Source organism: Epinephelus fuscoguttatus, linkage group LG3 (assembly GCF_011397635.1).
Source record: "Epinephelus fuscoguttatus linkage group LG3, E.fuscoguttatus.final_Chr_v1".
NCBI lineage: Eukaryota > Metazoa > Chordata > Actinopteri > Perciformes > Serranidae > Epinephelus > Epinephelus fuscoguttatus.
The window spans coordinates 29823676-29836818 of NC_064754.1; the positions used below are offsets into that span (position 1 = coordinate 29823676).

The window sequence follows — 13143 nt, forward strand, 5'->3', positions numbered from 1 at the left end:
GCAAGTAGATAACATATAAGGCTGCGTGTTTGGTTTCATTTTAAGTAACACAAATAAAGCTAAAGGGTTTACTGAGCGGGATATTTGAAAAAAAAAAAAACACTCACTTTATTTAACACAGGTAAATTGACATTTGGAAACACAACCAAATACTACAACCACCACATAAATGATGATAAAAATTACACTTATAAGCATAAATTCTTAATTTACAGACAACTAAAAACACAATGTCCCTGTCAAGCTTCACAAACTTACAAAGACAATAAAAAAAGAACAAAATTTTCAATGCCATAAAAAATGACTGCAAACTGACAATTAAGGTTAAAATAACACCTTTGCAGAAAGAGGCCATAACTGCATTTCATTTCTTTGTACATCATGTAACTGGAACAGAAAAAGTTCATTACTACTTTGACTTTTTATTTTCAGCCACCCCAGTCATTCCCAGCTGCCGTCAGCCAAAGCTAGGCTTTATTTTCAAGTGTCTGTGGATGAACGGGCCTGACAGCTTGAGGACTCTAATCAGTTTGCATCCGTGGAGGGGTGGTCTTTCCAGTGGTGGAGGGGGGCGTCTTCTTTGATGGGTGCAGAACGCACTCTGAGGGGGTTTCTCTGACGTCTGAGCATCGTGGCGTGCTGTTTCACCAGGAAACGCTTATCTGAGCTGCTCTGTGAGGAAACCACATACAAATCTATAGACACAACATGCACACAGATACACTAGAGAAGCATAATAATAACAGGCACAGTAGTTGATGATTCACTTGCAACAACCAAATCAACTATTTTCTTATCTTTTGTCTGTGACTAATTTGTAAATATGTAAATGTTTGATGACATGTGACTTACCATAACCAGCATGTCTTTGAGTCTCTCGATGGCCTTCTGATTGGCTCGTCCCCGTGACACATATGAGGTTAAGATTATACTGAGGAAACAGAAGCAAGACCAGCAGATCAGATGAAAGTACTGTGTGTCTATTTTAAAACAGCTTGTATCCACTGATGATTATTACTTTTACACAACATGTATGCCGCTGTACACACAGTGCTTCTAGTTCTCTTACACAAAGGTTGAAACAGTCTTAAAGCAGATTATACCTGTTTTCCTTCAAGCAGCAAAAACTCATCACAAAGCAAATACAGAGCCAGTGTTTGCCTAAACCTGTTGCATACTTACATCTCAGCCAGTATGAGCGGCAGGGCAAAGGCCTCAGAGGCCAGGTAGCGGAGAGTGGTCTGTGCGGCGCCTGGCAGACTGTTCATACACACTCCTGTCACGTTAAACAGAGTTTCTCCATTTCCAAAAGGACCACAGGAGGAACTGGAGAAGAAGGTGGAGAAACAAATTGAAGAAATGAGCAACAGAGAAAAGTTAAATATAAATGGGATCTTCGAGTGGTAAAAGAGCAAATAGATTTTTTATATTAACAGTTTAACAACTACAGAAACAAGAAACAGCATTTAAAATTACACCTAGACAGTATGTTCACTGTACATTAGTCAAAATAACAAAAACAGTACATGTTTTTGTTCAGTGCAGCTTCTTGCTGGTAGAGGTTGAAGCCCAGTGCGGCTGCAGCCATGAAGAGGCCAAGCAGCAACATGAAGTGGAATAAAACGGATGAGCTGGAGGCACGAAACATCCTCTGCTCTGCCACACAGCACCGCAGGACTGTGAACTGAAGACAGTGTTGGAGAGAGATAGACATTGTTAGAAAATGTTCAAATACAGGTGATGGTTACTGCAGCATCATGGTCACAACTCTGTCATTGCAGAACCATGTACCATAGACTGGGTCAAGAGGGAAACAAGGAGAAACAGAACAAAACAAAATTTGATGAAAAAAAAAAGAAAGAAGCTATTTAATGGTGCTATATACAACATTAAGAGTCTGGGCTGGGATTGCCTTCACATGGCTCTCAGCTCTGATGACCTCACAAGCACACATGGAGGTGGTTGAGATGAAACTGCAGCAGCTAGCTTTGCTAACAGGCTAACAGCGCTAACAACAACGACACTGCTGACAGAGCCAATAGAGGTAAAGCAGGTTATCGGGATGACCTGAGGGGGAACCAGAGAGTGGTGGAGCAGGGGTAAAAGGTAGGGTCAATAGTTTCAATCTGGCCCCCTGTTAGGAAGATAAGGAGCTCCCAGACCTCATTGTTTTCCTAATTTGCAGACATTCTCGGGCGCTTTTCTTCTTCGAGTTAGCTGCTAACTGCTATCAGTTGCTTTAAATCTTCCAGCGGTGGGTGGCATACATAACATGTTGTCAAAATATCATAGCCATCCTGCCGGCTGTCCCTTTAACTCAAAGGTTGTTTCTACGCTGTTACTACTTCTGATGCCAGCTTAAAGGTGAGACAACTCTGTTCTCGCATTCCATGATTGTACCTTTTATACAGAACAGCGAGGCGTCATATCGGTGTGAAATTCCCACCCTGAAGTGTATATGTTCGTATGTATGCCAGTATGACATTACCTCACTATATCTTTACATAGCATATACTGTAGTTGTTTGCTGCTACATTAATGTTCAAAATCTCATATATAGAACATCAATGTAGATTATTTAAAGGAATATTACAACATTTTGAGAGACTTTCTTAGTTGTTTTCTTGTCTGGAGTTAGGTGAGAGAAATCTTCTCTTCTAAATGTTTTTTCCTTAAAAAAAAGTGGAATTTGTTAATATAATTTGCACAAAATAATATAATTTTTCTAAACAAATAACATCCAGTGAAGAAGTTTACTTATTTCTATGTCCTTCACCATCAGGTACTGTTATTATTTTAATATTGCTGCTTTGGTACTTCCAAATTACTAATTTCCATTTGTTTATTTCATATCTGAATACCTTGATCAGATTGGTTATTGTGACATCCATGCCAGTACAGGATGCTGAATGGGATGTAAACATTGAGAGATACAAAGAGGGAGGTACAGACAGCTGAAATAGATGGACCATAACTCTCATGTCCCAGACAACCTTTTTGATGTAGAAGGTGGCCATCAGTGTGACAGTTCCTATCAGAGGCAGCAGAGGGCAGTAGTAGACTCCCACCCAGGACACTGTTTGACCATACACCAGATCCAACACATTGAAAGGGATCAGGAAGCGCTGTTTCCCTGACAACCGGGCCAGCAACGATAAAGGATACTTCTCCTGCACCAGCCTGTCAGACAGAGGAAAGATAGTTTGGGCAGAGAATTAATGACACTTGACTACATAGTTTAACTGAGCTTTAATCTTTCTACAGATTAGCCAAACTGCTGGGGAATGTACCCAAGAACGACATCAAACGCACTGATCTTTCCATTCAAACCCCAAGGCTGACTAAGAAAGAAAAAGACTGTAGATCTCAAACAAACCCACTTCCTGGGGTAGTTCATGAGAAAGGCGTTGCAGAAAGTTGCGAGGAAGTTGAAGATACACAGCTTGTACATCTCTCGACCAATCCTGTTCTCCCTGCAATGGGAAGGATTCTGTAAAGAAACACACAAATGATAAGGGAGTTAATGACAAACTTAATGACACATATGAGTCTTGAAATATGAACCTCACTCTCAACTCACCTGCTGACGTTCTGTTGTTGTGAAGAGGAAAAATAAGTAGATCGCCAGTGAGGCCAGCTTCAAGAAGATGCTCCTGAAGTAAAGAGAAGTGAACTGACAAAGCTATGTGTGTGTGTGTGTGTGTGTGTGTGTGTGTGTGTGTGTGTGTGTGTGTGTGTGTGTGCAGTAGGTTATCCTGGGTTTGTGTCCCTGTGCACCTTACCTCACAAGTGTTGCATTGACCTGCATGGTGAAAGAGTAGTCTTCAAAAGATGAGATCTTATGGAAGATGTGGGGGAGGACAAGGTTGACAAAGGTGATGGTGATGGGAGGGAGGTACTGGAGCACCAGACTGACCAACCAGTAACCATTCTAAGAGACACAGTCCAGGGTGTCAGATGTGAACATCTATTCAACCAAATCCAAGACACACCATCCAGCATCAAAGTCTCACCTTGTAATCTGATGTTTTGGTGGCGAAGTAGATGAGGTAGAAGGCTCCACCCAGCAGAGACAGAACGAGCAGGTTGAGGACAAACCTGAGCAGGTAGAGACGCACCCTCTGTCTGAGCGTCCTCTGAGACTCACGCAGGGAGAAATTCTGCTCCTCCAGGAACAGCTGAGGATGGAGAGAAAGAAATACAGGAAAACCTCTCTATTTAATCTAAAACATTAGAACTGCAGTATACATACATACATACATACATACATACATACACATGAATCATACAGTGTATCTACGATCTATATATTTTACACTCTATAAAAACCCATAAAACTAGAAAGTAGTAGAACATGGTTTCCAAACTTTTTCCCTAAACACAGGGGCTCAGAGAAAATGCAAGGAGCAGTACTTTAATCTCTCTTTATGGGGAGTTTTGAACATTTATATATCTCCTCTGAGCTGGTTCTACAAAGAGGTTAGAAACACGTGCACACTTTTAACCACTGATGTCTAAAATTGAATCCAGGCATCTGGGCACACTAAATTTCCTCATCTGCCTGAAGCAGTGTTGCCTCTTGTAGCCTTCTTTCATGAAGGAGGTAGACACTACCTTTTTTCTGACATTTAAAACCCTGTGTCAGCATATATGATATATGTATGTGCATGGATGTGAGTGTAGGTAAGGGACATCTGTTTTAGAAGCAGGGTGGGGAAATATTTTTGGCAACCATCCACAGATACCAATGCTAATGCAACAAGTTTGCATGGTGGTGCAACAAGAGTGTTCTGGTTTCTAACCGCTGGGAGCTGGGGCCCTTCTGAATGGAAGTTTGCATGTTCTTCCTGTGTCTGCATGGCTTTTCTCTAGGTTCTCCGGCTTCCCCCCACAGTCCAAAGACATGTTGGTTAGGTTAAGTGTTGACTTTAATTTGCTCGTAGGTGTGAATGTGATAGTCTGGTGATCTGCTCAGGGTGTACCCAGCCTCTTGCCCAGTGTCAGCTGGGATTGGCTTCAGCATCCCCTCCAAAAACAACCTGGATAGTTAAGTGGAGAAACATAGCCAATGCAGATTTCTCCTCACTAGGCATGGGACAATATGAAAACTCCATGTAATGATTACCATGACAATTCACAACTCAAGATATTATCTCAATAATCGATGTTCATCATGCTTAAAACTCTCAAAATAATGAAAAACATACTGGAATTACTTAACCCTACACTTTGTTGAGACACAAATATTTGTTGTGCATCACAGACAAACATCTTTTTAGTAAAAAATCAAACAACCTTAAAAGCCAGGCCTTTCATTCATTCATCTTCTAACCGCTTCATCCTCTTGAGGGTCGCAGGGGGGCTGGAGCCTATCCCAGCTGACATCGGGCGAGAGGCAGGGTACACCCTGGACAGGTCGCCAGACTATCGCAGGGCTGACACATAGAGACAAACAACCATTCACACTCACATTCACACCCATGGACAATTTAGAGTTATCAATTAACCTAGTCCCCAATCTGCATGTCTTTGGACTGTGGGAGGAAGCCGGAGTGCCCGGAGAGAACCCACGCTGACACGGGGAGAACATGCAAACTCCGCATAGAGGAACTCCCACACCCGGGATCGAACCGGCAACCCTCTTGCTGTGAGGCGACAGTGCTAACCACCACACCTCTGTGCCGCCCAGCCAGGCCTTTCAACTATTTGAAATGACATCATATCTTTCCATATAAAATATGCTATTGATTGTGTTTTTTGAGGTTGGTGTGTATGCAGCCTATTTTTTACAGAGTCTCTTTTATTGTTGGTTGCCCTGCAGTCTCTGGGTGCTGCTGGATATTCATGATTGCCCTGATAATGGAAATTTACCACCATCAATATATTTGGGGCGGCAGTAGCTCAGTCCATTGGGACTGGAGGTTGGGAACCAGAGGGTTGCTGGTAAAAGTCCCTGTCTGTACCAAATATGGAGTGTGGACTGGTAGTTGGAGAGGTGCCAGTTTGCCTCTTGGGCACTGTCAAGGTGCCTGTCCATGGGCAGCCCTCTTGCTGTGACATATCTCCATTTAATGCATGTATAGGTCCTGTTTGTGCGTGTGTGTGTATTTCAGGCCTGTGTGTGTATGTATATGACAACAGAGTGAAAAAATTGAATTTCCCCTTGGGATCAATAAAGTATATCTTCTTCTTTTGAGTTTTTTTGTGTGTTCTAATCTGCAATAATATTGTATATCCCTACTCCTTACAGGTCACGAGGGGTCACAGAATAGTTTGATTATGTGAAAATAATGTGAACAATATGCTACAGCCTTGGGTTAAGTCACCCTGTTAAACCCAACATTACACACATTATGGGAAACAGAAAAAGTGGTTGCAGTAGGTTGGACAGATTTACTGTTTACAATCAATTTTCCCAGCATTTGCTCAGTGACCACAGTAGATTAGAGGAATGTTGTGATACCTACAGGTGTCATGTCTGCGTCCACTCACCTTGAGATCGTTTCTGATGAAGCTGTGTTTGAGAGTAGCAGCAGCAGGGTCCTGGATGGTGAAGTCCCAACCACAGAAGATTTTATAGCTCACGTTCATACTGTAACGCTTCCCGAGCATCCAGGTGTGCTTGTAGCCAACCGTCGTCCTGTCAGAGAAGTTTACAGATTTAATACAGAAGCTGTCTTTAAGGTGTAAGAAAAATAGCTTTTGGAGCTTTTTGTTGTTTAGCAACTTAACTGACCGACGGACCACCATGATGAGACTGATGAAGAGGATGATGAGGACTCCAGCGAGGTACAGCAGAGGCGTATTCAGGCACATCAAATTCAGGGAACCACGAGTATAAAAACCATAGAAGACTGGGGAACGATCCAGGTAGCCCTGCAGACAGGAGAGAGAATTTAAATTATATGAAACACATAAGAAAACATACAGTGCACAAGCACAAATAAACAAGCCCATACCGATCCCAGGAAGAAATCCAAAACAGAGTCATTGCCTCCAAACTTCAAAGGTTCTGTAAAACCACAGAGAACAAACACAACAATTTTTTTGACATTGTGTTGTGGATAATTTACTGTAATCTGTCATTACAGCTGACTCACCACTGCTGTTGCTCCGGCCATAAAATGCCGTAGGCCCCAGAATAAAACCCGAGATGAGAGCACAGTGAAGAAAGTTCAGGTAAACCAGATATCTGAGGAACACAAAGTACGACTTCACACCAACTCCAAACCTGCCTGGAACAGATCAGTGAGGGTGAAATCATTTAGTCATGGTAATACAATATACTAGAAGCCAACAGGTGCAAAACAAGTCATGATGTACATCTTTCTTACCTTCGATGGCACGGAGTTTTTGCTGCCATGGCAACAGGCCTGATAGAAATCCTCTCATCTGCGCCCAAACCCTCTTTCTGTTGATGCTCTGGCTCCGCCTCCAGGACTCCCAAAAACCAATACTGCTGATTTGCATCTTCCTCCTGTCCCTAATTAACAGTGTGAATGTGATAATTCATTAATTAATTTTTCTCTTGTATTGTTAAACCCTGAGCCTAAGCATAAAAAATATCATAAACACAAAACATAAAGGTGAGGCAACAAATATTTAACCTCCTTACTTTAAAGGTCCAATATGTAGGATTTAGGATATATTGGCAGAATTGGAATATAAAGTCATAAGTATTTTTTCTTTAGTGTATCACCTGAAAATAATAATTGTTGTGATTTTATTGCCTTAGAATGAGCTGTTTATATCTACATAGGGAGCAGATCCTGGTCTGTGGAGATTGCCACGTTGCATCGCTGTGTTTTCTAAGTAGCTCAGAACAGACGAGTCAAATACTGGCTCTAGAAAGGACCATTAACATTTTTGTAGTGTCGACTGTCAACCACCTTGACGAGAGCGTCAGAAAAACATTGACTTTTTAAGTGAAACTGTTTTATTCATTTACCAAATTTACCAGTTTAAATCACCAGCTCCATTTGTTTTAGAGAAGAAGAGGCCTCTGCCAATAATTCGGCTTCTGTTAAAACAACCCAGTCTCAGTCTGAGGTTATTGAAATCTGGCGCTTGGGCAGTGACTTGAAGTCTCAGACACTGAGGAAAAAAGCCGTCCTTTAACGTTGGCAATGGTTGCTGTTATAGTTAAACACATGAGGGGGAAATGTGGTGGGACAAGAACAAAAGTAAAGCAGCGAAAGTCCACAAAGGGTGGATGAGAGGGTTGTTGGATAGGTCCATCAAACACTGACTTTCACCTGGGAGAGCGGTGAATGTGTCCTGTAAGATTATAAAGCTAAACCCTGTTCTTTTTCCCAAACCTAACCACGTGTTTTTGTTGCCTAAACCCAACCATGTGCATTAGTTGTTGGAGTAGAAAAAAACATCAATTCATGATGTTGTACTGACATGTTTTTATTTTGAAAGAGACTGTATGTAAACGGTAAATTTCCTGTGAAAACGGAAGCATATTTTGAAAGAAGACAATGCATGCAACAGGCAGACCTTGACATGGTGTCCCAGAATGGCAACAACCAACTCACCCAGGGCACCTTGAAAGTGGAAAGTCTATTACTGTAGTCGATATGTAACGAGGTCAGAGTGAGAATGTGTTGGTTAAAAAACCTCCTGAGCATCTGGCTCTTTAATTGTCAGAGAAAAGGTGAGCACACATTAGCAGGTCCTGGGCTAACCGCCTGTCTGCTATGTGCCGAACAGCGAAGGAGAAACACTGATTTGCAAGGTGAAACTGCTTTATTCAGTGTTTTTACTGGTTTTAATCACCTAGTCAGTTTGTATTGGAGAGGAAGAGACCTTTGTGAATAAGTTGGATCCCAGTGAAAACCTCCTGAACAATGAACACTGAAGGAATTCCAACAGGGAGAAGTTTCAGCAGGTTGAAATCCACAATCCTCATTGCTAGATGCCACTAATTCCCCCTAAATCTTACCCACTGTTACTTTAAAGATGAACATTAAGCTTTTAAAAAGGCAGACTAACACCTCCTTCCCTCAATCCATCAGTTTACTAATCACAGGGAGTACTCTCATAGTGATGTAATCAAGGTTATCTCAGATTACCTTCAGGACAGACTTTGACAGAGTGACCGTGTTACAAACTCAAGGTGTGAAAAGTGTGGATGTTTAGCAGGCAGGGAGGGTGCTGCTACTGAGCTTCATTATGGGAATTGCCCATAAACATCCCAAACAAAGAAAATAAGAGGAAAATAAGAAAATACAGGCAGAGGGGAGAGTCTGTGCAGATAAATAAACTGCCACACACTTCTAGTGGGTCAAGTTAATATTGAAATTACTTCTGTATGAGTCTGTACATCATTTCTAGGAAAATCCTACATAGTACATCTTAAAAGAAAAATGAAATAAAATCTGTCTCTTTATGAAATCGGTTGATTTCCCCTTTAACTCACCTGCCTGATACAGAACACTATCGAGGATGACTTTTTTTTTTTTTTTTTTTTATATCTATTTCAGACAAACTCTGTAAGCCTCTGTAAGGCTCCCAGGATGATTAACAGAGAAAGCCTTTTATCTAATCTTTGCTCTTCGAGTGTGAATTACTGGATATTCACATCCCCAGGCCCTCAAGAAATATTCAAAAACCACTAGAGGGGAAGATTAGTTTTTAGTTGAACTGGCCAACACTCATAGATTATACAAGTAAATATGGTGTTGCAAGTATACCAAGCTTCATTTTATGGTTTCACAAGTCCTAAAAGATTGGGGAACAGGTGGGACTCAGGTATAAAAAAAACCTTATGTTTAATTAAAGGATCCTACATGTTGTGCCAGATTCGGTGACAGCATGGACCTTTTCCACTAGAACATTAAAATAAGGTGTAGAATGAAAATAATGACAATAAGTAGATTTGAGGAGTGTGGGATAGGCTCTCCCACCTGGCGTCTCTCTTCCCTTGAATACACATGACCAGGTTCCTGAGTGGCTGTGTAGATGCCTTGTCTCTGGACAGGTGGCCATGGCTGATCCTCTCCCCTGCTTCTGGGCCGCCCTGGTAGGCCTCGCATGTCTCCCATGAACCCTGTCTGTCCTGCTCTGGCCTGCTGGCCTGGATGCTGGGCAGCTGATCAAATATCTCTGTCTGGTAGTACTCACAGGAGTCCGACGACACGGTGGACTGAGTGCTCTCATCTGTAGTGAGAATGGAACATGAATGTAGATTGCAGTGCATGGTTACTTAGTTCGTTTATGCCACAGGTTGTGTGTTGGGTAAAATTTTGCTTTAAGTAACCTGCAGATTCTTGTCTTGATTAATCGATCAATTGTTTTGTCTATGAAAAGGGAGGAAGTAGTGGAAAAGGCTCAAGGTTACATCCTCAAATGTCTTGTTTTGTCTGACCCACTGTAGGAAACCCAAAGACCATTCAGTTTACAGTGATATAAAAGAGACATATCTTCACATATGGGAATTCAAACTAGCAATGTTTGGCATTTATGTGGACGGAGAACCATATGCATATTTATATGCAGTGTTGGAGAGTAGTTAACTACACATTGTTCAATACTAGTTTAACTACAAATTGCAGTAGTTGGATGGCAGTCTAACAAATCTCAGTGGCTTTTTTAGTGGTTAAGTACATTGGGTCATGTAGTTTATGTAGTTAATTACAAACTGCATATTCATAATATTCTCATCACATTTTTTGCCATACAGTATGGCATATGTCAATCTGTCATTTATTTGTCAGTAGTGTCTTGTAAGCCAATGCTGGTTAGGTACATGTGAATAAAAGTGTTTAAATTCATTGATCATGCATCATGTAACACCTTAATGTGTCAAAAAGATGTCTGAGCCAAATTAAAGTTCACCCTTCTTTAGATATTTATATGAGTTAGACCTGAGCAGGGCAAACTTGTTGACATTCAGCCCTGTTGCTTTGGCATTAAAATCATATGTTTCAAATGCAGACACAGCGCTAAACAAGCAAGAGTCGTCTCTCTCTCCCTCTCACATACAGATGACAAATGCACAGGCACATTTATATAATTTTATGTAATTTTCCGTTACCTGACAGGAGTCTCATGAAGTTGACATTATTGTGCTCCTCCATTTTTTCTCCCTGCACTTCCTCTTTAATTACAAATGCTCAAACACCTCCTCGCGTCATATAAAACATCAACTATCACAACTATCGTCTCCACCAAAAGCTGCAACTTAAGGTTCTGAAAAAGGTCACTTCCGCAATCTGCATCAAACTGTCCTGCTTTTAACCCTACATCAACGTCCCACTGAGGTGAAGGACCCCTGAGCGGCTGATCTGGAGTTTGTGCCGCTGGTGCTGCTCAGTTTCTGTCAGGTGGAGCAGACGTCAGACTGACTGTGACTGAATTTGACAGCTCACAGGAAATCACATGACAGGATACAGAAACAGACATTGCATTGGGTGCTGAAAATACCTCAGATCATTTCACAACATCCCAAGAAATGCCCACACATACAAACTAGACTGAAAACAAGTGAGAATATGTTAAAGGTCAGAATTAAATGAGAGCGGTGGATTTGTTTCTTACTATTTAAGTACAATTGAATAACTTAAAATGCAAAAGTCAACTGTAAATTTGATAATTAAATATTATTTGTCACCATTATCAAGTATCAGCTTAATGTGTATAAAGCAATATCACAGCCAAAAGTCAATTTGCCTTTGAACTAAGTCAAATAGGCAGGTAAGTAGCCTAATCATTATCTTCCCTTTTTACTGGATCCATGTAAACTATTATGTGCTTGACATTAGTTAGACCTGACATGATTCACACTAGTCAGTGTGTCATCATTTGGAAACCAACACTTCAATGTACATGAGATGATGTAGCACAAAGGCTCTTTCCACCCACTTGCTACACCACAAAGACGTCTGAGGCTTCCAGTCAGTACCATTTACAAAGAAACATCAGCATCATTTCTTAGGAGCTTTTTTCAGCATACTTAGTTTCAATTCTACTGAGACTTTCAAATCTATGCTGTTCACTTTCTGTGTTTGGATCAGAAAAACATCTTATGCTATCATTACCCAGAACATATAGACACATCAGGTTTTACTTTATGTCCCTTTACAAGTGAAACATGAAAATAAATAAATAAGTAAATAAAAAAAGTAATATAACAAGTAATAAGTAAATAACAGATGAGTTATAGATGGGTATAGGCCTGTTTCACCAAAAATAGCTCTACTCCAGTGACCCAGTGACAGTGTGACAGTGAGACATCATCACACACAGTACCAGGACCCTGAAACTGAAACAGTTAAATTAATCATTTTCCATTTCATGTCAGATACTGTAAGCTTTTAGTCAAGTTTGGAAAGCAATATATATATATATATATATATATATATATATATATATATATATATATATATATATATATATATATATATATATATATAGCTCCAGCTGCAACATTAAAGGAATGTACTCCTACATCCTAATCAATGATTATAATATAATATAATATGATTAAATGAATAATTGAAATGAGCCATTCTGCAACGTGCCTACTTTCAGAGTATTTTGATTCTAATACTTTTGTAGTTTGTGTACGAGTTTGACTACAGACTTTCGCCTGTAACAGAGTATTCATTACCCTGCAGTATTGCTACTTAAGTGAAAGATTCATTCATTCATTCATCTTCTAACCCCTTCATCCTCTTGAGGGTCGTGGGGGGACTGGAGCCTATCCCAGATGACATTGGGCGAGAGGCAGGGTACACCCTGGACAGGTCGCCAGAGTATCACAGGGCTGACACATAGAGACAGACAACCATTCACACTCACATTCACACCTATGGGCAATTTAGAGTTATCAATTAGCCTAGTCTGCATGTCTTTGGACTGTGGGAGGAAGCCGGAGTGCCCGGAGAGAACCCATGCTGGGAGAACATGCAAGCTCCGCACAGTGGGGCTCCCACACCCGGGATCGAACCGGCAACTCTCTTGCTGTGAGGCGACAGTGCTAACCACCACATCACCGTGCCGCCCCTAAGTGAAAGATCTGAATACTTATTCCACCACTGGTTACTTTTAATTTTCCACTAAAAGAGCTCTCCTCTATGTGTTTGTGTACCTGTCTCTCTGTGGTCTGCCAGGTGCACCTGACAGCTGCTGACACAC

At 41.0% G+C, this 13143-nt stretch overlaps 1 protein-coding gene across 1 annotated transcript; it reads right to left on the minus strand.

Moving 5' to 3' along the window:
- Positions 1-457: 457 nt before the first annotated feature.
- Positions 458-11331, minus strand: tmc8 (transmembrane channel-like 8). Its single transcript, XM_049570940.1, is given in 17 exon segments — positions 458-573; positions 576-672; positions 853-931; positions 1183-1326; positions 1527-1684; positions 2994-3180; positions 3381-3490; positions 3581-3653; positions 3783-3931; positions 4014-4178; positions 6493-6640; positions 6737-6876; positions 6960-7012; positions 7101-7235; positions 7335-7483; positions 9912-10164; positions 11042-11331. Coding segments are annotated over 17 exon segments (2199 nt in total). The 5' UTR covers positions 11085-11331.
- Positions 11332-13143: the final 1812 nt, after the last annotated feature.